Raw genomic sequence first — 24591 nt, 5'->3', positions numbered from 1 at the left:
ACGCACCAAACCAGACCAGATCCAGCCAGACTTGACCCTCAAATCGCTCCGCTCCAACTTTGAACCTGGATCTTGGTTTTGTTTCGTGTTTTGGCACCACCAGACTCTGCACCACCCTGCACCGACCACATTGCACTCCCTCCACTGTCTGTCCGTCTGCCCTGGCCCCGTCTTGACTTGTCTGGTCTGGTGTCTGGCCTGGTCGCTGCTGGCTCTGGCTCTGGCTCTGGCTCTGGCTCTGGCTCTCTCGCACAGGCTCCGACCTCGACTCTGGCTTTTTTGTCCTCCCGCCTGTCGCTGGCTTGTTTCAATTTGCCATCATCACCACTTGTTCTTATCCATTGCTAACTTCGTCCTCGCTCCTATCAGGCGCGGTCGAGGGGCGGCTTTTCCATCTTCAAGATGCCCCCAAGTTCCAACGATAAATCTCAACATCAGCAGTCAATGGGGTCTGGCTTCCCAGGCTCCAATCTGTATCCCAACTCCAACATCTGGACCGCATCCATATCCAACGCAAGAGAGCGCTCCATCGGCGCCAAAGGTATGTCACATATCTATATCTGTTGACAAAAAAGATTGCAGAATCCAATCGATGGGCCTTGTTGAATATATTCTGACCTCTTTTTGTTCGACTTTTCTAGAAAACGAAGGTAGTCCCTCCGGCTCCGGTGCCCTTGCGGCCAACTCAGAAGCAGACGTTTGGGGTACATCAGGCCCTTGGAAAACCGAGCACGCAACCCGATCAGTCAGTACCTCTCCGAATAGAACTCGTGATGCCGCCATTCCGAACGGAACCGCGTACTTCGACCATGCACCATCTGCGATAGGCGTGAAGAAGGGCAGCTTTGGTGGTGGCCACACATTTCAAGAAGACCAGTCCGTCTATGGGTCTGCCTTTGCACCGCAGAAGAGAACCACTGGAGATGCTTCATACATGGATTCGCTAGGTTCTTTCACTCAGGCTCGGGAGCCCAGCCTGCCTCCATCACGGCAATCTCAAAACTCTCCTGCCTTTCAGGATGTCTACCGTGGGCATACACCAAGCAACTCCATCCACTCGCAAAGGGCCATTGGCAACCACGCTCCTTCCTTTTCGACACAGAGTGTGAATCAAAGAGCATTCAACCTCAACAAACAGATTGATGAAGAGCTGGCTTTACAGTTCAGTCGTCGCGCAGCCTTGGACACCCCCAGCACTGGAGCAAACGTCTTCAACCCCGCATCTCAACCATTCCAGTTGAACCCTGGGTCGCAAGCCTGGATGGGCGAATCCTCTAACGCGAGGTACGAAGGTGGTCTTGAGATGAATCCGGACCCTTTGGCTGCACAGTACGCTGCCATCAAGAGAGGCTCTATTGACAGAATTTCTCCCCCCACCGCCTTCCGCTTGGAGAGCGGAAGCAGCCCTCGCACCTACGCCGCTAATCACGACACTTGGCCAGCCAGGCCTTCGTCGCGAGATCACAGATCAACTGAGGCAGAACGACGGAGCGCTGCTGCCCAACACTTTACGGGCGCATTCTCACCTTTCTACCCCGGCCAGTATCCCTACGCCAACCTACCTTCTCAATATCCGCATAACTTCATGGACCCATACACCCAAAACTTCCGCAACGCCATGATGTCCGGCTACGGCATTGCTCCAATTTCTTCTGGATATCCCCTAGCCGCTAATCTTCCTCCAGTACGCCCTGCTAGAGAACAGGACCCTGGCAAAGGTGTCCGCAGTGTTCTCTTGGACGAATTTCGCCTTAGCAACAAGTCTAGCAAGCGATACGAGCTCAAGGACATTTACAACCATCTTGTCGAGTTCAGCGGAGACCAGCATGGGTCGAGGTTTATTCAGCAGAAGTTGGAGTCGGCCAACAGCGATGAGAAGGACCAGGTGTTTCGCGAGATTGAGCCCAACGCGATTCAACTGATGAAGGACGTTTTCGGAAATTACGTTGTTCAGAAATTCTTCGAGCACGGCAATCAAGTGCAGAAGAAGGTTTTGGCCGAGAAAATGAAGGGTAAGGTGGTCGACCTCTCGGTTCAGGTTTATGCTTGTCGTGTTGTTCAAAAGGTATGACCTCTACTGCTAAATTTCTCTGTAAATTCATACTTGTTACTAACCGCTTTAACAGGCTCTTGAGCATGTGCTCGTCGAGCAACAAGCAGAGTTGACGAAGGAATTAGAGCCGGACATTCTGCGCGTCATTCGAGACCAGAATGGCAATCATGTTGTCCAGAAAATCATTGAATTGGTTCCAAGACAATACATTGACTTCATCATGAACGCGGTCCGTGGCCAGAGCACTGGTCTTGCCTCGCACACTTACGGCTGCCGCGTCATCCAGCGTTTGCTGGAACATGGAACCGAAAGCGACAAGATGGAAATCATGACGGAGCTGCATGCATCTGCTCAGATACTGATTACGGATCAGTACGGCAACTACGTGGCTCAGCATGTGATTCAGAACGGAAAGCCGGAAGACCGTGCCAAGATGATCGATTTGGTCATGGCTCAACTGCTCACTCTTTCAAAACACAAGTTTGCATCCAACGTGGTGGAGAAGTGCATTGAATATGGCACGGCCGAGCAACGAACTATTGTTCGGGAACAGCTTACGACGGTTGGCAGCGATGGCACCAGCCCGCTTCAGCAGATGATGCGCGACCAATATGGCAACTATGTCATTCGTAAGTGCAACAAGTTCAATGCAGGATGACAGAAGCAGACTAGTGCTAACTTGACTTGTCTTTAGAAAAGCTACTTGGCCAGCTCGAGGGCAGAGAGAGGGAGATGTTGGTGGAAGAGATCAAACCGCAGTTCTTTGCATTGAAGAAGAACGGGGCATCCCGGCAGCTTCAAGCACTTGAGAAGCTTCTTGGGCTGGGGTCCGGTAGCTCTACTTTGAAGAATGACGCTGCATCCACTCAGACAGACCTGAACTCCGCTGCCGACACGCCAGCACTGACCAACGAGACTAGCAGCCCGCAGAGCAGCAGCCCTCGTAGTGCTCATGTCAGCGCCGTTGGTATTCCTGGCGAAGATGCCGGGAGGAAGGCGTCGGATAAGCTGTCCAACGGAGTAATTCCTCAAGTGCGAGAGGAAGAGGCATAGCCGATCTGGTTATATCTGCACTGGATGGATGACGACGTTGTATGGAGACTCAGGCGGATGCGGCTTCAGCCCGCGAGTTGGCTCATTTCCACTAATTTGTATTAATGACGACCAAAAGCACCATGGCATCAAAGACACGGCATCGCAGAGACGCAATGCAATGCATCTTGCGCCATCTCGCATAGATCATGTCCATCATTACAATAACCGCAACAACAACAACATTCACAAACGCATATATGGCATACTCGGTACACTTTACTAATATCTGTCTGGCATTGGCGAGAGAAGGGCATCTCCTTGATGGGGTCGGTCACTCTCGACATGTTTTTTTTTTTTAAGTTTTCACCACCTCTGCCTCCTGGCGAAATCAGTGTTCAAAGAGCTACCAGGCTTGGAGAGTGGTGAGCGTATAGTGACATAACAAATGCCTACTTCATTCTCGGAATATTATTGGCAACAAAGCACAAAAATTTTCAAGGAATCATTGGACTACTTTCTTATTATTTTTATTGGTACTGTTTCTCTCTTGGTATGGGGATTTGCTATGCTTTTTCGTCTTGCTTGGATTTGCTCGTATGGAAACTGGATTGTCCTATTCTGGTGCCATGTTGGATTACTAGGTTTTTTTCTTTATTTTTTCAAAGTTCACGTCTGGTATCTTCACTCCTTTGGGGACCTCTGTATCCCGACGAAGCGAACGAAAGCGCTAGGATGAAACGGCTAAGGGGTTATGGTTGGAACACTTGATGTTGGCGACAGTTGGATGGGACTTGATGGGACTTTGATTCGGGACTGTATTCTAGCGAGAAGTTTATGGAGGGTTTTGATTCCCTTTGTAGTCTTGGAGTTGTCCATAGACGCTGTACAGGAATTTCAAGATGCTGACACGAAAACTTGTTTTATTTCGTGCCCCGTGGTGACGTGTTCGGTTTGTATGTTGTGAGGATGAGGATGAGGATGAGGATGCTCATTCAGTGCATGGATGTGGTGCGTGACTGTGTGCTCCAACCAGAACGTGTCACAATGTCAACTGGTTGGCACTGGGGTGTTACGCCACTGTGACAGCACTTGAGCTGGCTGGACAGCGGGCTGGACTTCCCTCAGCAGCCGCCAAGGCAGGCTGAACAGGGAGTATTGATTCCCCACATGCACATCGATGCCTTGCCTCCCAGTGCCTGTCTGGTACTTGACCATTTCAAACCAGACACCTGTGCATGGACCCGACATCGCTCACTCCCGATGGTACCCTTAAATCAGTACGTAATTTGAAGCTGGCCAAGTTCCACCATTTCAATTTCAGCTGTCTCGCGCATGATTGATCAAGTTACCTGCTTTGACCTGACTGACTCTTTCTCCCTTCAAACCCGCAGCCTCAGCAAGCTCGCAAATCATTTTTCCATCTACATCAATCGTCCATCCCAATGAAGCTGTCGTTCCAATAGCAATAATCAAGAACCAGCCTGGCACCCTCTCCATCGTGGCTATACCATACAACTCCACGGTCAACCCCGCGAGCCATTGTCGAAATATCGAAGAATGCCGCCTGGCAGATTGACTTTTCTATATCCGCATTTGCTGCGGGCCGCGCGAACGTCTGTCACACCGAGCTCCGTCACGACAAGATGGGTGGCCACGACCAGATCCAAGAGCTCGTTTGCGCCAAGGCATGGGAAAGCCGTTGAGCCGACTTGGAATAAGCCGCAAGAGGAAGAACAGCCGCAGCCGACCGAATCTACAAAGGAGACCGACGCAGTTGCTCAAGAGCAGGAAGAGAAGAGTGCTGCTGAAACGGCTTCGACGACACCGACGGGCACGAAACAGCCAGACGCACAGCCGAGTTCTGCAGAGAAGTTGGAAAGCCCAGAGCTCGAACAGCCTGCTGTTACAGAGTCTACGACAGCCCCGACGGAGCCTGTAGAGCCGTCTGCCGGTCAGTCTGAGGCCGCTGGTGCGTCTGCCGCGGCACCTAGCTCAGGCAAGACGGTGGAGAAACCTGTTGATGCTTCTGTCAATGACGACACATCAGCCCTTCCTTCGCTAGACGCCGTCTTGCATATGCCGTCTCCCGACAAGGTGGAACATCCGCACATGACGCCGCCCCCCTATGTACACCACTTTGACAGCTATTCTCTCGTAAAGCAGTTGGAGGATGGCGGGTACACGAAGGAACAGGCAGTCACGTCGATGAAGGCGATTCGCAAGATTCTGGCTCAGAATTTGGATGTAGCGCAGAAGAGCCTAGTCAGCAAGAGCGACGTCGAGAATGTAAGTATCCAGAGTAACCTGACGGGCAGCATGACGAAAACTGACAAATTTTCCAGGAGACGTACCTCTTCCAAGCCGCCTGTTCAGAATTGAGCACAGAAATCAAGAACAATCGCCGATTGCAAGAAGAACAGATGAGACAACAACGAACTCATCTACAACACGAAGTCGATATCCTCACGCAATCCCTCAACCAGGAGTTGCTGACGCTCAACGACGCTGTTCGAGGGCTGTTCAATGACAGAAACATGGCTGTCAGGGAAGAGCAGAAGGCGGTCGAGAGCGCGGTAAGACATGTCCCGAAAAAGCTTGAATGAGCCTGTGCTAATGTACTTGGAGTAGATTCAAAAAATCAACTACAAGATGAGCATCCTGCTGAGCAGTGACAGCAAGTCTGAAATTGAAGGCGTTCGATGGGTCTTGATTCGCCGCTCTGTTGTTGGGCTTGTGTTCCTGGCTATCCTCACTCTGGGGATGATTCGATACACGACATACCTGGCACAGCAGAAAAAGAAGGAGGCAGAGAAGCGAAAGAAGGAGCGGGAGAGATTGAAGAGAGATGGGGGGAGAAATGACAATACTTCATCGGCGGACGCGGCTGTGATTATGTCTGCGAGCTGAGCGGTCTCACGGACAGTGATTTCTTTTGTATGGCTTATGGTGTGAGGGTCCGGCTTGGGTTTGGGCTGGCATTGGGAATTGGAAATACCCCATAGATGGAGGCGGTGTAAGTAGAATATTTACAATTCTGTATCTCAGCTATGAGTGTAGACAACGGAGATGGCATCTGTCATGCGGATCACCATGGCATTGAGTGGATTGTGCTTGATATACCGGCAGCGTGACAACACAAATGGCAAATCAATGTAACCTGTAACTCACCTTTTAACAAACTAACTACCTAGGACTTGAACTTTACAAAAAAAAAAAATTGGTGCATAGGAAGTGCAAATATTGTCGTAGAAATGCTTGCCAAGTCCCAAGCAAGGCACTTGTGTGCAACCAACTCGCCCCTCCACTTACAAACCACCATCTAAAACCCCACATACAAAGTACCTGGCATGCCACATCCAACATCAACGCGACCTCCTCTACCAAACAACCACAAAAATGTCCTCAGAAGAACCCAATCCAAATCCAAACCCCAACCCCGAACCCGGCCCCCGCGCCATCCGCCTCCATCAAGTATACACCGGCGCCCTCACCCGCACGCTCGACAAGCTCTCCTACGAAAACATAGCGACCTGCTACCCGACGATATCGCGACGCGCCGCCCCCATCCTGCACCAGGTCCACGCCCAGATGGTGGAGCGGCTGAAGGAGAAGTGCGACAAGGAATTCGACTCGATCCTCGCGACGCGCGACGTGGTGCGCAAGATGAATGATTTGGAGGGGCTGATTGCTGATGCGGAGGAGCGGAGGGCCAGCGGGAAGAGTGAGGATGTTCCTACGCCGTACGTACACTCCTCATACGAATATATCACAGAGGAAGACACTAACAACCCAGACCGCACTTACTACCACCAAACGAAGTACTAGCAGCCCACCTGTCACCGCACCTCATCGAGCAAAGGGGCCAGCTCAACGCGCAGCTGCAGACGACACAAGCGCAGAACAATGTACTAGCAGAACATGTGAGGGCGCAGAGGGACGAGATTGAGCTTCTGCTGGACAAGTTGGAGGCTGCGGTGGAGGATGTACGGTGTGCGAATGGCGTGTTGGGCGGGGTGGTGGGTGAGTTGGCGGGTGAGGCGAGGGGGATTGATAAACAGATGGAGGAGGAGCGCCGATGATAGAATGCGATGATGAGTGATGTATTGGCTTTGGATTTTGCGGCGTTGGGATAGATTTACTTGGGGTTGGTGGGTGGTTTCTTTGTAAATGGCGCAAAGGTGATACCCGGCTATTGGAGGTTCTACAATCATTGTACAGACTTCACAGGAAACAAATTGTTTGAAACATCTTTTCACTATGTACAGTAAAAATGGGCAAACGCCACGTCTTGGCGTAAATGTCAGCATATACAAATCGTCCGACAGATTCCCAGAAACAAATGCAATATGTACAGGTAAACAAGAACGTAAACTCCGCCCAATGAAGAAGTACCATGGCCCGTTTGTATATGATAATGCTCTCCCAATCGCGCCGCAAATGCACCAGATAAGCAACAGCTGAAGCTTCCTCCCGTCCCTTTTGGTTGGTGATGCACCCTCCTCTGAATCGGTCTGTCATACTTCTAAAATGAACAGCCGCAAGTCCCTGACCCGAAGGTTTTTGAATGGTATTGTTGGTAATAGTATGTAAAATGAAGTGTTGTGACCATCGGTGGTACAAATCGCGTCAACGGGACCAATGGGTCCATATGGCTTGGCTTGGCATACGTCCGCCAAGCACCCAATGTTGCTGCAGCACGTGCCTTGTTGGGCGACTTCATCTCATCCCATCGTTGCGATAACTCAAATTCGACTTCGCAACAGCGCATCTCGTCGTAATTCGTGTGGGTATTCATACAAAATCATCGCAGTCCAAGGGGTCCGTCGCAGTTGTAGCCCAGCCATATATCGACCCGCGTTGCTTCCGACAAGAACCCGAGTGCCCTCTTTCCCATTTAAATCCTTGGATTTTCGGTATGGATGACTTGCCATGGACCGAAGAAGTCTATTTCGCCGTATGTCGGAGGCAATACACGGACCATTTTGCCCGTGCCCCAGTCCACAAACCATTGTTTGCCTTTGCTGATAATGTAGTTGGACTTTCGAGGACTTCTAAATAGCAAATTGCTATAGCACAGTTTTGCATACAGCAGGTCGTGGGCGCTCGACCATTTGTGTTCAGGAAACCATTTCCCCGTATGTGGATCGACTGATGGATTTGGATATGAGGACGTGCTAAGGCGGCGACTCAGAGGTTCTATTCTCGGTGGTGGGTTGGCTGATGACTCTTGCAATGGCTGCAAGGTTGGTGGGAGCTGTGCCGTAGACGGTGCCGTGGACGAGATCGTAGCGTTGGAACTAGCTTGTACTACCGTGCTGGAACTCTCCGGTCCCTCCGCCGACGTTTCGTTATTTCTGGATTGCTCCGTAGAAGCGGCGTAGCCAGGGAGAGCAGGTGACTGCCCCTGGAACCATCGGATTCGTTGGATACGAGGAATAGACATGTCGCGAGGAAAGTCCCGGTCGTCAATAGGCGCAGCCACATCAATGGCCGCAAATAGGGCTTCGAGCCACTGAACAAAGGTGCTGAGCTCAATGCATGATAATAGGAACTGGTCCGTCTCTGCCCTGATACGAATCACATATCGCCGTCTTTGGTGAAAAGTGTCAGTGACAGGCTCCTGTCTGCACAACAGGCAGGCAGCAAGAGTGCGGCAGATAACTTACTTTGTATAATCGGCTGCAATACCGGCATCGGCATGGATCAGGCTGTAGCTCTTTTCGAGCTTTGATTTTCTAACCCATGGTGGATTGTCGGGGCATATCGTAGGGCCATCTCTACTTCGTCCCCAACCCCAGTCCTTCTTTACTGTATACACGTTCAGGGCTGTCCCGTTGAGAGTGACAAAGTTGGTATGCCAATGGCGATCCTCAGCCCGTCTTGTGGTGTTTTCAATTTCATGCTTCTTAGAAAAGACTCCTTCAATGTACACTGAACTCTGATAGTTTGGAAGTGATTCACTTCCTTCTCCGTCGGTGTCGTCGGATTGGTCGAATACTGTTTGACTCCCTTTCCTCCGGCCTGGCCTCGGATCCTCGCCCTCGTCTGAGTCATTAGGATTGGGCTCGTAGGCCGGCGGTTGAGAGAGTCGTCGTGGTGGAGCGGCCATTATGCGATTGTAATACAGGTCCTCCTCCATGGAATAACGCCGCCGGAGAGGCGGCGTAGACGGCGCAGTCGGTTGTCCATCGTCACGGACCGCAGCCTCGGGGGGGTCCATGGGTGACGACCGGCTTATATGTACCGGGCTCGGTCAAGGCGGAACGGCAAGACTTGGTACGAGCGGTCCAAGATGACGCTGCTAGTGTCGGGGCGTGTGCAACACTATGATACCCTTCTGCTAACAGGAGTCTCCGTAGATGGAGCCAAAACGAAGGTTGATCATAGCGACCCGCTCCAAAACATGATGGGTCAGTTAAAGAAAGGGGAGAAGATGGGAAGGAACTCGAGAGAAAACCCAGGACTTGAGGGCCCGGCGTGGGGGGTGTTTGTCAAGTGTCTGGGACGGGGACGTGGTTGCAGTGCGGCGGCTCTTTTGCTAGTGTTGATGTGGACGTAGCTGGGAAAGTTTTGGGTCTCGGGTGGGAACCGCGATGGAGAACGACCCAAAAATACCAATGTATCAGAAAGACAGTGCCGGCAGAAGGTTGGTAGAGTTGTATCGAAGTTGTTGACCAAAGGTGGGGACTGCGAAACGGACATGTAAGATTCCAAGGCTCGAGATGAGAAGAGACGAGGACGAGAGACTCTGCTGGCTGGTGGACGTGCGGCAGATGGACAAGAAGTTCGCTCTAATGTAAGCTACCGGGGGGAGGGGTGTGAGAGCGAATACAACTCTGCAACCCAAGTGAAGGTTTAGGGCCTATGCTGGGAGCAGCGTGCTCTGTCGGAGAAGGCGAAGGTCAACGGGTGGTAAATCCACACCAGGCGACAGGGCGACAGGGCAGAACAGGGCAGGGCAAGAGGAGAGCGAGGCCCAGAGGGTGGATTCGGCCGGTTGTGTCTGGTCCGGGAAGCTTTCAAAGGATGACTGTTTTGGAGATGATTGACGAGGAGGACTGCAACTTGACGACAAGACCACCAGTGGTTCAGTACTTGACTGTCGACGGGGGTGGAGAAGGGAAAAGCCACGCAAATGAACGGCTCCGAGCCTCAACCGTAAGAAAGGAAATAACGGACGTGGCGTGTGTCAGACCGACAACGAGCTTGAACGGATGTTGCGGAATTTGCTGGCAGGCAAACCAAAACCAAACCAGCGTGAATCACGAGTGAGGCGATGCGCGGCTAGTGGGCGGCGGGTACAGTATCCCAGTAGACGCGCGATCAAATGGTGAATGACTTGCGAGCTGGAGGAGGCTGCTACGAAAAATAAATAAACCTTGACCACAATTTCGGGGAACGATATCGGAAAGCAAAATCATGAGTGTGGAGTTGAGAGGTATTCGGGCGCAAGCGAGAGGCTGGAGAGCGAATCTAAGATTTTGTTCTTGGCGATGTCGATATTGGGAGACATGGGAAGTTAGGGAAGGGATATGCAGAGCGTAATGTGGAGGAAATGACGAGCCATGTCACGGTCAATCAATGTGCATGCGCATTTGCAAAGCAACCTTGGAACTTGGCTCAACAGGGCCACAGAAACGGGTGACCTTTTTGGAAGGCGCGGCGTTGTTCTTGTTCCAGAAAGAGCAGACGGCGGAAACCAGCCAGTCGTAACTCGCAGCGAGAGAGTCCAGTCTGGTCGCTCCTGTCGTCTCTCGTGGTTTGTGCCCCATCTGTGTCCGGTCCTCCTTCGTTCTGCTTGGAGCATTTCTCGCAACCACACAGCAAATGCCCGAACACGGAGCCCAGGAGCGTTATTGCAACAACCAAACCAAACCAAACCAGACCAAATCATCCAGGCTTGCAAGCAGGCTGGCTGGCTCCGACGGATCAAGACACACCACACCCCTCAACTTCAAGGCGCCACAGATCTGCGACCTGCCTGTCCCCGACAGGGAATCTGTTCCGGACGCATGGAGTGCCTGAGACCACGATGGTCTGTTTGTTGGCTTTCCAACGGCCGACGAGCCAAAGGCATGGACACGGCCAGGGCACGACTCAGAGGGGGCCGCATTGCAGACATTACGGTGCCCTTTCATCCACTTCAACATTGAACCAACCTTGTGAGCAGATTTCCCTCAATCTTCTGAAACCTCGTCATCTGTCTTTTCCACCTCTCACTGTGTAAGAATACTCTTTCTTACATATTAAGTGAGCTTCTGGAATAATTGCGCTGGGGCGTGTACTCTATTCCAAGACTGGGCCAAGGTTCCACCCCCAGCTCGACACTCCCTGCCTGCTCTTTCCCAGCTGGACATGAATACGCAAGCACAAAAAAGTTCCATCAACCAGCCAGGCTCCAAAGCGGAAACCTTGTCCATTGTGCCATGCCCTGGCAAGCCCAGCACAAGGACCTCCAGGCCTCGCCGAAAGCCTCCCCCCTCCCCGTTGCCCCGATCCCGTGGCCGACTCAGGCTGACGATACGCTAAACCGGGGCTGGTAGGTGCCACGCGAAGGGAAGAGCAAATAGGGATGAGAGGGTGGGGTGAATGTCTGATCAGAGGGCGTCGGCGTGGGGAGGCAAAAGTGCACCCTTCCAACAGTGGCCAGTGCATTTGTCTCGAGCGGATTTGTCACCCATCCAATGGCTCCTCCTCATCATGGTGTGAATGCTTGGATGCCATGCGTCCGGATGTCACCCCGATGAGGATATGTATTGGACTGCTCTGTTGTGTGCATTTCTGAGCAACAATTCACATCGGGGCAACGAAGCATGCGGCACAAAGTTCCGTCTGGTGGCCACGGCAAAAGTCCTCCCGGTCATGTGAGTCAACACAAAGGTTGATGATCAGATGCGGCGCTCCTCGAGTGCCGGAGTGTGCTGTATCACTAATATGATAGTCGTCATTGCATGGTGGCCAAGCCGTACCAACTACAAGACGGGTCAGAATAGTGTGGGATTTACGGTGGTTGAATTGGGAAAGAGAAGACGATCGAATGTGATAATGGCTTTACATGATACTGCCAATACCCAGCTCTGAAAAGGTACATACTGCGGCGTCTGGGGTTTCTGCTAGGAAGCGCCTCTGCGATTCACTTCCTGATAACCTTCGCCTGAACAAAGCACAGGCAAAGCCTGAGGCCTGGAAGATGCCCAGGGGTGGTTCTTTGGCGTTTTGGCAGGCAACGGTCAATTCCTCTCGCCCAAATTTGGACCCAGACACACTGCCTGCCCTTCGCGAAACACTGCGGGCTCTACTGATCATCCGGAGATTGCACAACAGCTGATGGTCCTTGCCATATCAAGATCAGCATCATGTAACCCAGACTTCCTCTTTCTAATGGTCACTCTCAGACAATTTGCCTCGGACCAGGCCTGAGGCGCAGTGCATTCATCAAGCAGTTGGGACGGCGACTCGAGCACAACGACCATTGTTGCACCGTGGCCCACCTGATCGAGGTGAACGAAGACAAAAATTCCTTCAGTCATGGCCATGCTGGCCAAGTGTACATTCAAAAAGATCCTAAGTGCTGGCCGTCCACGCCGTCTTAACTCCGTGTCGCTCGAATCAGCACACGACTGGCAGACTGTCAACGAAAAGGATTGGTCCCCCAAGAAGGGAAGAATCTGAGTATTGTCAGCTATCCAATAGGATGCGTGCGGAGTGATGCACACACCCCTTGTGCCAAAGCCCCGGAACTTTTGATCTTCCCCTTGGCACCTTTGCAGGACCTTTTTTGTCTCGAGACTGGCAAGTCAATTACGGTGTTCCGCAAATGACCTTTTGACTCTGTGACTGTGCGGTATCCATCCAAGACCGTTTGTTACAGTGGACACCCACGACGCGAAGAACAGTCATGATGGCTACCTGGTAGGTACTCAAAGTTTGAACCATTTCGCCCCCCGATTGGGCCCCAATACCATTATACGATGACAAGCATACCACTTTCCAGCGTGTTTCGAAGGGGATGCAGCATGAATAATTGTCTGGCATGCTAACTGGTTGATATCCACACCACTTACACCCCTTCAAACACATGACTTGCTCTCGGCTTTCCGACAACTACCAAGTAACATCAGGCAATCGAGGTATCTTCGCGCGGATTTACCAGCATCCTTATTACTGCCAACTAACTTGCAACGCCGGAGTACGCCACCACAAAGGGCATAGTTGAGAGACGACTGAGCTGCAGAACAGGCAGTGAAGCCGCAGAGACTCTTACTCGCCAGTTACTTCCTTTACCCATGTAAGGGTCCGTCTTTGTTGCAATTTTTAGGAATTGCCTCCCCTCCGCTCAGAGGTCGGTTCCACTTGAGCAAATATGACCTGGCTTTCGTCGGCACCACAATGAGAGAAGGTTCTGCAGTCGAGGCTGGCAATGCTCCATGTTTGGCTTGATTGCAGCAGCTTTGCCAGACTTCCACCGACCAGCCGACTTCTAGAAGTCGCTTGATCCAGGCTCTGCTTGGCCATGATGCGAACAACTCAGCACCAACGTATTATTTCCAGAGCTTCTGCCTTTTGTTGATTTCGCAAACCGAGCTTCGCCCTCACGCGACGGGTCCATTCGTTCCCGTTATGATATTTTCGCCTACTTGTTAGGTAGCATTCCCATCGGATCGCCGGCATTTCTCATCAAGCAGGCTGCAGCGCTATAGTTACCCAATACCCACGGTAAAGATACATCGGCGAATGCATTTCGGTATCGATGACTCGCACGGTTCCCCGATATTAGGGAACCCCATGACGTACGCAAATCCTCCCACGAAGGGGTTGCTTATGCTATGTCGTTTCCAAACCCAGCGTCAACAAAAACACGCGGCCTTTGTTACCGAGGGCGCCAGCCCTTTCCAGTGAGCGATGGTGAGAAGGGACCATCGCCGGCTTGTTATGGAGCAAATGAAGCAAGCAAGGATGCATACCAAACAGTCTAGCCGAGGAACAGGTGTTCCATTGCCAAGCCATTTATTTTGTTTCTTTCCCCTTGTAAAATCGTGACATTCTCTTTTGTCGGGTTTTGCTAATTGTACGGCAAATGTCTCGGATATCTTGCCAAATCTCTTGGCTCAGATTGGCTCAGATATGGAACTGACGCCAAAGTTCATGCCAAGCAGAACGGCAGATACGCCACATATCTCGGGTTGATCGGCACATCCCGTCAACTGGGTTATCATCTCGAAAGAAAGAAAGATTGCCAGTAATTAGGCTCCTTGTCACAATCAGGAATTTCTCTTCGTCGCTGAATTGTGAGCAATGCAGAGGCTGTTCTCACAGCGTCAAGTGTAGACAGATGACCATGCAATTGCCTCCACCTTAGACGACTACAACAAGTCAAGTTTCACGCCAGTGTATGGAACACACAAAGGCGCTCAATCATCCCAAATGGCTGTAACAGATTAGTTGTGCCTGTGAATCTCAATGTTGTTAATGGGCAGCATTCCCCTCCTCCTTGAATTGGCAATGTTGTCTGGGAGGCTGTGCTCATGGACTCATTCATTCATTGTGTGATTGCTTCCGTTTTTCTAGACTGAAGCCACCGCATATCACAACTAGATTCGAACACCATTCACCCTCCACGTCCTTAGAGGCTGCTTCACAATTGCCGATCTACATACCCCAGGTCTATTTGCGTGTACGGCTCTGGCAAGGTACATATCTCGCCATGAATTATTTCCAGGGAGTGCAATATGACATCAGTCGATGTTGCAATGATCTGCAGACACCCGAAGCAGATCACCTTCACGAGGATGAAGTATCAAACTCAAGGCTTCCTTCTGCAACTCAGAAATGGCTTGTGCAGATGAATTTCTCAAAATTACGTCGATGGTTAACCACAAACGAAACGGGTACCATACCCTTTCAAATGTCTTGAAGGCTGGACGGAGATGCTGACCGTGATCAATTCGTCAACAAGTCATGAAACAATGCCGCCCACTTGTTCGTCACTCAATTCTCCAGCTTGGTGACCTGGCCAACACCAAGCACCTTCCGGGTACTTTTTGCGTCGACTTAGGATGAACTATGAGAAGCTCACGCTGGGTTCCGTGGACTTCGGATCCCTGCCTTGCGCGCATTTTCACACATCAGCGCCAGCCAGTAAGGGGCTTGAGTTGCCGATTTCTTGCCAGGCAGATCCCTACATGCGCTTGCATGATGAAGACTCGAAACGCCTTTGGATTCATAAGAGGTAGAGTAAATGCACAAGGATGAAATTGAGACTTTGAACTTGAGTACATTGCCTGCCCAAATGGTCAAATACACCGCCATCGGCTTTATTTCCATCGGCTTTACTTTTACGCCTTGTAGGCAGGAGGGGGTGTGTTGCACACAGCACTACTGACTTGGGATCTCAGATGGAAGATTGGCTCCGGGATATCGGCATGTCAACTACAGGTGTTGGAAACTTTTGACGGTGCCTTTTCAAGTAGCATGAAACGAGACAGACACCGCAGGCAGCCGCAAAGGGAACGTGAAGCCGTTGTTGTGTTGTCTAACTCACTTTCATCCAAGCATTGCCATGCGTTGTCGGAGAATATGCAGCACCCTCAACGCCGCAGAGCATGCAGATGGACTTGGAGAGACGATTCCGCTCCATGCTCAACTTTCCCCACCTCCTCACTGTTTAACCGCGGTGTGGGGGAAGCAGAATTGCACGAAACTAGGGCTGAAGCTGAAAAGCTGAAGGTCGTCGTTATGCCAGAAGACTATCGACCCAGTGGCGAGCGGACATAATGGTGGCGGCGGACTCAGTTTTGACTCAACACACAGAAAACAAGGCAAATGGCTCAATATGAATGGGACAAGCATGCTCCACTCCTTCCAGAACTCCATGAGAAGCAAGCTTCACAACAACTATTGAATGCCAAAGAGGGGGAGTAGGGGAGAATGGTGGACAGTGGGTTGAAATATCCACATACAGCCGACACAAAAAACCAAGGCACAACGCAACAGAGAAGAAAGCCAGCCAGGGCACACACCGACGCCACCCGCTGTTGGTTTTAGGATCAGAATCCTCCTGGATCGTACCCGCTCGCACTGCAAGAGATTGTGGCCCTGGCGCTGGCAATGGGAAGAGGATCTGTTTTAAAAAAAAAAAAAAAAGTCGTGCAAGGGGTGCCACAAAGTCGCCTCCCCTGCTTTTGCATTTGCGTGTCTGGTTGTGTTGTGCGTCCAGTCCAGCACGGACATGCCAGCCGCGAGATGCAGCAGCCCTTCCTTCTTTTTGCCTCAATCCCGGCCATTTCCAAAAGTATCACCTCCGGAAACATTTCTAAAGTTGGCTGCTTCATATCCGCGGATGCCATCTCACTCGTCCTGCTTGCGAATCGTCGGTCAATGGCCGACCTCCCCGTGTTACAGCCTTTTTAAACCCCCCATGAACATAGTCAACTCCCGCACACCTACTCCGTACCTAGGTTTGTGTTGTACCCCATTGCAGTTCAATGTCACTCACCGGGTCATGACACGACGCCTTGCATGTATTCCGTACCGCAGCCGAAATACGGCCAATTGCCCACCATAATGGATCAGTCTGCAATCAATCCACGTTTCAAGAAGAAAAGCAAAAAATACTACAAGACAAAGCGGTCATTATGAGGTACGCCGGAGAATGCCGACAACACCAATTCACAAGAATCCTCTTGGCAGCCCTTTGTAGTTTCTCTGTACAAAAGATCCCATCCCTTCTCGGATCGTCCCTTCTTGGCAAAGCCCAGAACGTGTTGCACCATCTTGAACACAGTCCACGCCGTCAAAAGATCCTCTGTTTGTTCCCCCCTCTTTAGAATTAGATGGGACTGTGACAATGGTTCGTGTCAACCTTGTCTTGGTGCGTTGGGTGCCGTCATTGGAAGAACTTACGTGGAACGCGGCCGCGGCGCATCGACAGCCTCTCCCGCGATGTGATGTGATGTATGTATGAATCTGGTTCGAGCAACGCATCGTTCACCTTGCATTTTACGACATAGCATGGCTCGTGAATATGACAGCCAACAAATAAATACACGTCATATTACAACCGTGCCAGTACGACGTGACCATCATGTCAAGTAATGTACATATATTATTCTTCACTACTCCCGCTATGCTATTTCGAAACCAAAGAAAAGCCAAGAACTTTTGTCCAGTTCGTCATCTTTCTGATTCCACCGTCATCACCAATTTCAGACAAAGAGAAACACATCAGATGTCCTTCCTGATTTTGTCTCACCTTCCCATGCCGACGAATAGCCATCAGTTACAACGTCTCATCGCCAATCTTTCCTCCACATGATCATGTCGAAAATCTGTACACTTGTTACTCCCTATGTTCCTCCTTGTCCCTCCTGTGCCATCATCTGTAATCCGATGCTTTTTCATACATTATTAGTCCTTTAAAAGAAAAAAAAGGAAGAAAAAGGAGCAAAAAAGTCCAGCGGCACTAGTCTGTCCGCATCGACCTCGCCTCATGAGACTTGATTCCCCCTTGACCCCTCCACGTCGTGACTCCCGAAAACCCATACTACAAGATATGCTGATTCGGCATCGCAATGCAGTTAGAAAACAGTAGGGAGAATTTACAAGAAAAAGCAACCCTTATGCAGCTTCAAACCAGATGCGCCGGCGCCCGCCCCGAAACTTGGTTCAAGTTCCAACTCAAGAACTACCATCACCACCCACCATTTGTATATCATCTTCTCAACTTCGTTGGTACATCTGTTCCGGCAGGCTTTGAGATATTCTGCCGTTTTGATCTGCCACATCGTAGAGTTGGGGCTTCACTCAATACGTCCTTCTCACCATAAGTAAAGCTCAACTCGCCGCATCAATGCTCAATCTCCGTGCTACATTCGTTATGTTGGAGTTTGAGGGCTGTATAGATACCGCACATTAGGCAGCGCTGGCCTGGGCACCGCCCCGTCCACGGGCAGCGCCTCCTCGACCACGGCTCTGGCCAGAGAAGTTGCCGCGAGAGTTGCCCTGTGCATTGCGGTTACCATCGAAGCCTCCACGTCCACGGCCGCCTGGGGCATTACCCCGGCCAGAACCGTAGTTGTTACCACCGTAGGCAGTAGACTTGGGGCGGCGAGGTTCAACGACTATGTTCTCTCCGTTCACAACATGGGGGTTGGCAGCAACAGCCGCCTGATAGCCCTCAACAGTCTTATACTCCACGAAAGCGCAGTTCTACCATTACAAAAGTCAGCACGTCTTCCTGAAATTTTCGCATAGTCACAAATGAACATACCTTCTGGCGGTTGATATCAAAGTAGGTCAACTCGCCGTGGGCGGCCAGAGCATTGCGCAAGTCAGCTTCCTGAACCTTCTCGGTAACGTACTTGACGTAGCCAAGGGTGCCTTCCTTCTCAGTGACGTTTCCGGAGATGGACTGAGGGCGGTTCTGGCGCTTGGAGTCGCTGCCAGCAGTCTGCCATCCCGATGTCTCCTTGGCCGGAGCCTCAGTGGTAGAAGCAGCCGCCGCGGCAGGCTGTGCGGGTGCGGCGGCGGCGGCCGGAGCAGGAGCAGTGGCAGTGGCAGTGGCAGTAGCTGGAGCAGCAGCTGGAGCGGGAGCTCTACTCTGGCTCTGGGCTGGAGGAGTAGAAGTCTTGGGGAGAGGAACGACAGGTCGAGGCCCAGCGGCGGCAGCAGCTCGGCTGGCCCAGGTCATGGGCTTGGGAGGCATGACAGGCTCAGGAGCAGTCTCTTTCTTGGCCACTGGCGTTGGGCTGGGCTCCTTGGGCTTCTCAGCCTCGGGTGTGGTCTCCTCAGCGGCTTCCTGGGCCACAACAACGGGCTCGGGCTTGGGTTCGGGAGCCTTGGGGGTCTCGACAACATCATCTCCATTGACAGGCGTATCAACCTGAGCAGAAGCAGCCTGCTGGAGCTTCTCGTCGACGGCATCAGCGTCGAACTTGCTGAGATCTTCCTTAGCAACTTCCTTGACAGGCTCGGGCTCAGCGACGGCAGGAGCGGCAGGGGTAGCAGCCTCCTGCTCGGCGGCAGGAGCATCGGCGGGTTCGGCAGACTCCTCTTCTTCCTCCTCGTCAATGTATCTCAGGATGTCATTGAGAACAAAGTAGCCGGAGGGCTGTTGTGCAAGAACGAAGGTCTGAACAAACTTCTTGGGTTCGGCGCTCTTATTGGACGTCTCTCCGATAACCTGGATGACAATGTTCTCAAAAGAGGCCTGGGAATCGACATTGGAGACGCGGACTTTGCAGTCCTGGAAGTCAAGAGCCTTGATACGCTCTTGAATGGCCTGTACAAGTGGCACAAGTGATTAGCTTTACGGTGGTATAGAGTGGGTACAGCAAACGAAAGTTCCTACCTGTCGTCCAACAGAGACGTTGGCCACTTCGGCTTCGCGACCGTAGACAAATTGCGATCGTTTGCCGTAGAAGAGCTGCAAGAAAGCAAACGGTTAGTTAGACGGGATCATTTGAAGTTAATGGCACTGGTTTGGCTCGGAACATACGTGGAGCTTCTCTGGCGACTTGCTCAGGGTTGTGTAATACTGCTCGACAAAGTACCAGCCGACTTCATCCTTTGAGAGGTTTGCATTGTTGGCGTCGGCACCAGCAGTGACAGCGGGATCAGCAGCCTTGTGCTGCTCCTGCTGGGCGAAGTTACCGTTGGTGGCCATGGCTACCCTCTATTATCTGATACGACGATGTATGAGTGGTGATGGTGGTAGGGCCGCAATTAAGGCACAGCGTGAGGGATGGATCGCGTGCGCGTGGAGGTGTCAATGCGGAAAGGTCGGAAGAGGAGGGCAATCAAAATTGATGCCTCTGGTAGTCGTTCACGATAGGGATGTCTATCGACGAGGTATCGCGAAGCAGCAATGGCTAGTGAAGCAGGCACCTGATGACAAAGGTGGCCAACGTATTCCAGACCGGGAGTGGACGGGCTGAAAGGGTATCGCGGTTTATCGAGAGTGTGAGGCAAGAAGTCGAAAATTGGCGAAGGAAAAAAGGAGACAACCTTGATAGGCTTGTTCTTTGGCGGATGGAGGAGAAGGGAGAAGGGGGAGTGGGATGAGGTGGTGATGCAAATGGGAACTGCGTTGCGTTGAAGTTGAGTGAAAGGGAAATTGGGGAAAAAAACCACTTCAAGGTGGTGGTGGTCATCGTCAAATGCATGTGGTCCGTGCGTTCTTTGCGATAGTCGGAAGGGTAAAAGTGGCCCACTTATGGGAGGGGGAAGCTTGGAGGCGTCTGGAAACAAAAGCCTGATCTGGGGAAGGGTGTTTTGCCTCGGACGATGGTGTGAGTGTTTTGAATTGGAGAATACAGCCGTATGTCACTTTGTGGCTGTTTACAATAGACGTGCTGGTTTGATTGATGCGTGGCTGGTGGATGGAAAACATTGAAGGGTTGGTGGTGTTGCTGCAATGGGAGGAGCTTGGATCCCGTAGCTGTTAATATTTAAGCTTCATCGCCATAGTATTTACCCAGCATGCCCAATAACAGGTAGCTAGGTATTCGAATGCGAAAAAAAAAGAAGTTTCAAATGGCGGTTTCTAAAGCTAAACAGATAGACATGTGCTGCCACATAGCCTAGCATTGGCAGCTTCAAGATGGCGGCCAAGCTCTAGGGTACCCTGAATCTCATGATCCCCAGAAGTTGCCCGAGGAAGCTTCTCTACTGACCTTCCAGGCTCAGCGAATACAGTCCGCATTTCAACAATCTGTTATATGTACATTCATACTGCACCTTTCTCAATGGAGCATTGACTGCGGCAGAAAGCCAAGCCCGGTGATAAACCCTATGTTGACGCCTTACAAAAGCCAACATCACACAACGCAACAAGATTTTGTGTCTGTGAAACATGGAACAACGACAATTACAGACCAAATTGACCTTTGTAGCCGATAATAACCAACAGGTGCACGCAGATACAGACGTGCTACCCACACAATACGAAACAAACCACCCAACCTTCGCCAAACGGATAGAGCTGACACAGACAGCGCAACAAAGCAAGGACGCATCGCGAACTGCAAATATCTTTTTACCAACGCAGCTGTATATAACATCGAACTACACTGAAACGCGCATATCCATTAAAAGTTCCCAAAAACTCGACCAACTGTACAACCCAAACTCCCGGCGCCATACCAAACGACAAAGACAACTACCTATCACCCCATGCATGTATCCTCGCCTGAACAGAAGATGAACTATGCCGTCCAACATGATCCATACTAGGTGATGCAGATGATACCTCAGTTACTGGTCCTCTCCTCCTCCTCTGCCATTTCCTGACACAAGGAATCCAACAACACGTAACCAGAGCCAAGAACAGCCCGGCTCCCATGCCGATGAACAGCCCTCTCACGAGCTGGGTGCCTGCCGAATCCCCCAACCCGGCGAAAACACCGGTAGAATCATTGTTTGTAGAGTTCGGGCTAGAAGATGTTTGTGACGAAGGCGACGTATTTGCGAGGGCAACGGTAATGTTGGAGTTGAGCGCGGGCATTGGCAAGTGCTGGCGGGGATAACTCTGTCTTATTTCAGGGAGGATGCGGTTCCATTCTCACAGAATGGCAATAGGGCATGGAAACTGTGTGAACTATTCTCTTGGCAAGAATTCTAGGAAGCAATTGGCAGCAGAAACGGTGGACTTGTACAAGTGGAAGATGGAACAGATGTTGCCAAGAATCAAACAAGGCAAATTGTATTTCAGAGCCAGGCAACTCTGTTCCGGGCAAGGAACCAAGTCATCACTGCAATCTATTTAGGCAAAGACACGCGTATGATTCGCAAATAAGGCTGATGCTGCCTGGCTCTTGATCTTGCTAACCAGGGGGGTACTTGAGCCGAGGGGATGGGGACCATGGGGCAAAGTCACAAGTTGGTCATAAAGGTCATTGCGAGGTTCAACTCGGTTATTCATTGCCGATACGGGGGGTGGGTTGAATGGCAATACGTCTGGTGCAAAGATGGGCTTAACGGGCTTTGGCAATGACCGCTTTACGTTGTTCACAAATTATGGTGACGGTGTGAGTCAGCGCGGCTGAAGCGGGTGGTTTGGTTCTCGCGAGGAAGATGGCGCAGTTATGGCGGGGGTGACTGAGAATGAGTGTGGGCGAAGGAAGGCCTGATGACTCTTGATGTTTGCAAATTGGCAATTGGCAGTTTGAGGGAACGATGGTGATGTGAGGGTGGTCTTGACTATCTGGACCTTGATGGCATGTCGGAATGTATGAACGGTTGTTCCTTGAGGCTTGTGTACAATAGCCGCAAGAAGTTATGGGTAAACTTTGCGAGATGCCTATTTTGTCCAAGTCCTTTCTTACAGGGCATCCGAATGCCGATTTTCTGGACACCGGCTGTGTGGTGAAGTGATGGTTGAACGAAAACAAAATTCGAGCCAGCGGGTGTCGAGCATCAAGTGGACATTTGGGCACCAAGATGAGCAGCATGAGAGGATGCAACCACGGAATCAATGAAGAACTCCTCTGGTTCACGCTCTGTCATGGTAAATCGTGAGAATAGGAATGACCCTCTCCAGCCACGCCTGGTCAAGCCTCGTCATGTTGTGTAGTCCGGATAGCTGTCCCGAAGCTGGTCGCACTACTCTCATCTTGTGCAAAGCAGCCGACAAGACCAGACGCCATAAGAGATGCCTGCCTGACACCAAGTCTTGAGAGTCTTGGCCACAGTGATTGACTGAATGAATGGTCCCTTCCATTCAAACTGCGGGATCCCGCCCACAACCACTTCCCGCACCCAAACCGACCACTCACGGCACAGCATTCTTCCCTCGCACTGCAAGCCAGCCCATCCATCTGAAATTTTACAATCTTATCAGCAAAATATCATATCGCATCCTTTTTTTTTTACGCCCACCATCCACCGCCTCAAGCATCAGCGCCATCACCATTTTGATCGCCAAACCTCGCCAATCACCTCACCAAATCAACCAATACAACTGCCGCAACCCCAATCCTCTCTTCTATTTTATTTTTACCACACACATCCCCCACAATGCCCAAGTCAAGACGAGCCAAAGTCTTCCACCTAACCCAAGTCGCCAAAAAGACCCGCGAGCAAAAGGACAAACTCTTCCAGAACATCCGCGATGCCGTCCCCGAATACCAGCACTGCTTCGTCTTTAGCGTCGACAACATGCGCAACAGCTACCTCAAAAACGTGCGCCACGAGTTAAACGACAGCAGGTACATTTTCCCTCTCCCTCTCCCTTCCTTTCCCAAGCTAATTCCACCAGACTCTTCTTCGGCAAAACGAAACTCATGGCCAAGGCACTCGGCCAATCCCCCTCCGAAGCCATCGCCCCCGGCATCGAAGACCTAACGCAGTACCTCGGCGGCACGGTCGGCCTGCTGCTGACAAACCGCCCCGTCGAATCCATCCTCGAGTACTTCAACAACTTTGCGCCCGTGGACTTCGCCCGCGCGGGCGTCACCGCCCCTCGCGACTTTACTATCCCCGCTGGCGTGGTGTACGCTACGGCCGGCGAGGTCCCCGTGGAGCATGACGTGCCGCTCGAGCATACGATTGAGCCGGAGCTGCGGAAGTTGAATGTGCCAACGAGGATGGTCAAGGGAAGAGTTGTGCTGGGTGATGAGAGCGGCGAGGGGGAGGGATACGTGGTTTGTAGGGAGGGGGATGTGTTGGACTCGAGGCAGACGAGGCTGTTGAAGTTGTTTGGCGTTTGCATCTCTGAGTTCAAGGTCAAGATTTTGGCGTAAGTTGTGACATTGCCCATTGGGACGTTGTCCTTGGTATTGACCGGCATTCTAGGTACTGGAGCTCAGCGAGCGGAGAGGTTACAGAGGTTGATCCATCTGCCATGGAGGGCGTTGACGAAAACTAACGACAGGCATAAAAAGTTGGATGAGAATTGAGAAAATTGAAGGTTGACAAATGTTGGCACGACTGATACCGGGGGGGGGGGGATTTCAACAGGTCCGGCGTTACTGGTTGATCATTTTTTACTACGAGGGTCAATTGCATCTAGAGACTTTGATGACTCCAATAAAACATTACTACATGACAGCTAGCTCTCTCGCTTCACATGCTAATAGTTGTACAAAGTCCTGGCCCCGTACTGGACGGACACCAGCTGCGCAAGGCCACCTCCTGCACTTGCGCCGTAGTCGAGCTTGATGCAAAACGCCCTTCACCAAAATTCGGTCAGCAGTCAGATGTGCCTTACCTCTGACCTTACCTAGTTATCAAGGGAATAGTAAGACAGTAGCCTCTCCATGCTACATGCTACTTTTGTTTCTAACCTACCAATACAAACAAAAATACAGAGTCTGAAGTTTTTTACCTTTCCATCAAATTTCCTTTACCTGGAGACTCCTCAGGTCGGGTGGAGAGCCATGTTCGACATACAGGAAAAAAAGGGGGTGGATTGGCTCTTACGCTTGTAAAGAACCCGTGTCTTAACGTTGGCGACAAAAAGAACCAAAAGCATGCCTGAAACTCGAAACGATACCCACCAGGTACAG

At 51.4% G+C, this 24591-nt stretch overlaps 7 protein-coding genes across 7 annotated transcripts; 4 read left to right on the top strand and 3 right to left on the bottom strand.

Annotated features, from left to right (window-relative positions):
- Positions 1–402: 402 nt before the first annotated feature.
- Positions 403–3106, top strand: VFPPC_02662 (pumilio domain-containing protein; the record flags this gene model as incomplete). Its single annotated transcript, XM_018282275.1, has 4 exons — positions 403–541; positions 642–2065; positions 2127–2682; positions 2748–3106. The coding sequence occupies 4 exons, from the start codon at positions 403–405 to the stop codon at positions 3104–3106; spliced, it is 2478 nt and encodes an 825-aa protein (XP_018146676.1).
- A 1539-nt stretch (positions 3107–4645) lies between these two features.
- VFPPC_02661 (hypothetical protein) lies at positions 4646–5995 on the top strand (the record flags this gene model as incomplete). The annotated part of the gene is made up of 3 exons (XM_018282274.1): positions 4646–5374; positions 5431–5661; positions 5717–5995. 3 exons carry the CDS (start codon positions 4646–4648, stop codon positions 5993–5995), a joined length of 1239 nt encoding a protein of 412 aa, XP_018146675.1.
- Positions 5996–6484: 489 nt separating this feature from the next.
- Positions 6485–7167, top strand: VFPPC_13308 (Nnf1 protein; the record flags this gene model as incomplete). Its single annotated transcript, XM_018291085.1, has 2 exons — positions 6485–6828; positions 6882–7167. The coding sequence occupies 2 exons, from the start codon at positions 6485–6487 to the stop codon at positions 7165–7167; spliced, it is 630 nt and encodes a 209-aa protein (XP_018146674.1).
- Positions 7168–7982: 815 nt separating this feature from the next.
- Positions 7983–9308, bottom strand: VFPPC_13307 (PH domain-containing protein; the record flags this gene model as incomplete). Its single annotated transcript, XM_018291084.1, has 2 exons — positions 7983–8679; positions 8755–9308. 2 exons carry the CDS (start codon positions 9306–9308, stop codon positions 7983–7985), a joined length of 1251 nt encoding a protein of 416 aa, XP_018146673.1.
- A 3082-nt stretch (positions 9309–12390) lies between these two features.
- Positions 12391–13024, bottom strand: VFPPC_15538 (hypothetical protein; the record flags this gene model as incomplete). Its single annotated transcript, XM_018293291.1, has 2 exons — positions 12391–12842; positions 12904–13024. 2 exons carry the CDS (start codon positions 13022–13024, stop codon positions 12391–12393), a joined length of 573 nt encoding a protein of 190 aa, XP_018146672.1.
- Positions 13025–17998: 4974 nt separating this feature from the next.
- VFPPC_02660 (ntf2 and rrm domain-containing protein) lies at positions 17999–19751 on the bottom strand (the record flags this gene model as incomplete). Its single annotated transcript, XM_018282273.1, has 4 exons — positions 17999–18295; positions 18357–19367; positions 19437–19511; positions 19584–19751. The coding sequence occupies 4 exons, from the start codon at positions 19749–19751 to the stop codon at positions 17999–18001; spliced, it is 1551 nt and encodes a 516-aa protein (XP_018146671.1).
- A 3350-nt stretch (positions 19752–23101) lies between these two features.
- VFPPC_02658 (60S acidic ribosomal protein P0) lies at positions 23102–23951 on the top strand (the record flags this gene model as incomplete). The annotated part of the gene is made up of 3 exons (XM_018282271.1): positions 23102–23292; positions 23343–23822; positions 23879–23951. The coding sequence occupies 3 exons, from the start codon at positions 23102–23104 to the stop codon at positions 23949–23951; spliced, it is 744 nt and encodes a 247-aa protein (XP_018146669.1).
- Between the last annotated feature and the right edge of the window lie 640 nt (positions 23952–24591).

Source organism: Pochonia chlamydosporia, chromosome 2 (assembly GCF_001653235.2).
Source record: "Pochonia chlamydosporia 170 chromosome 2, whole genome shotgun sequence".
NCBI classification, from domain to species: Eukaryota; Fungi; Ascomycota; class Sordariomycetes; order Hypocreales; family Clavicipitaceae; genus Pochonia; species Pochonia chlamydosporia.
The sequence above is the reverse complement of the archived record's forward strand: the minus strand, read 5'-3'. Positions and strand labels throughout refer to the sequence as shown.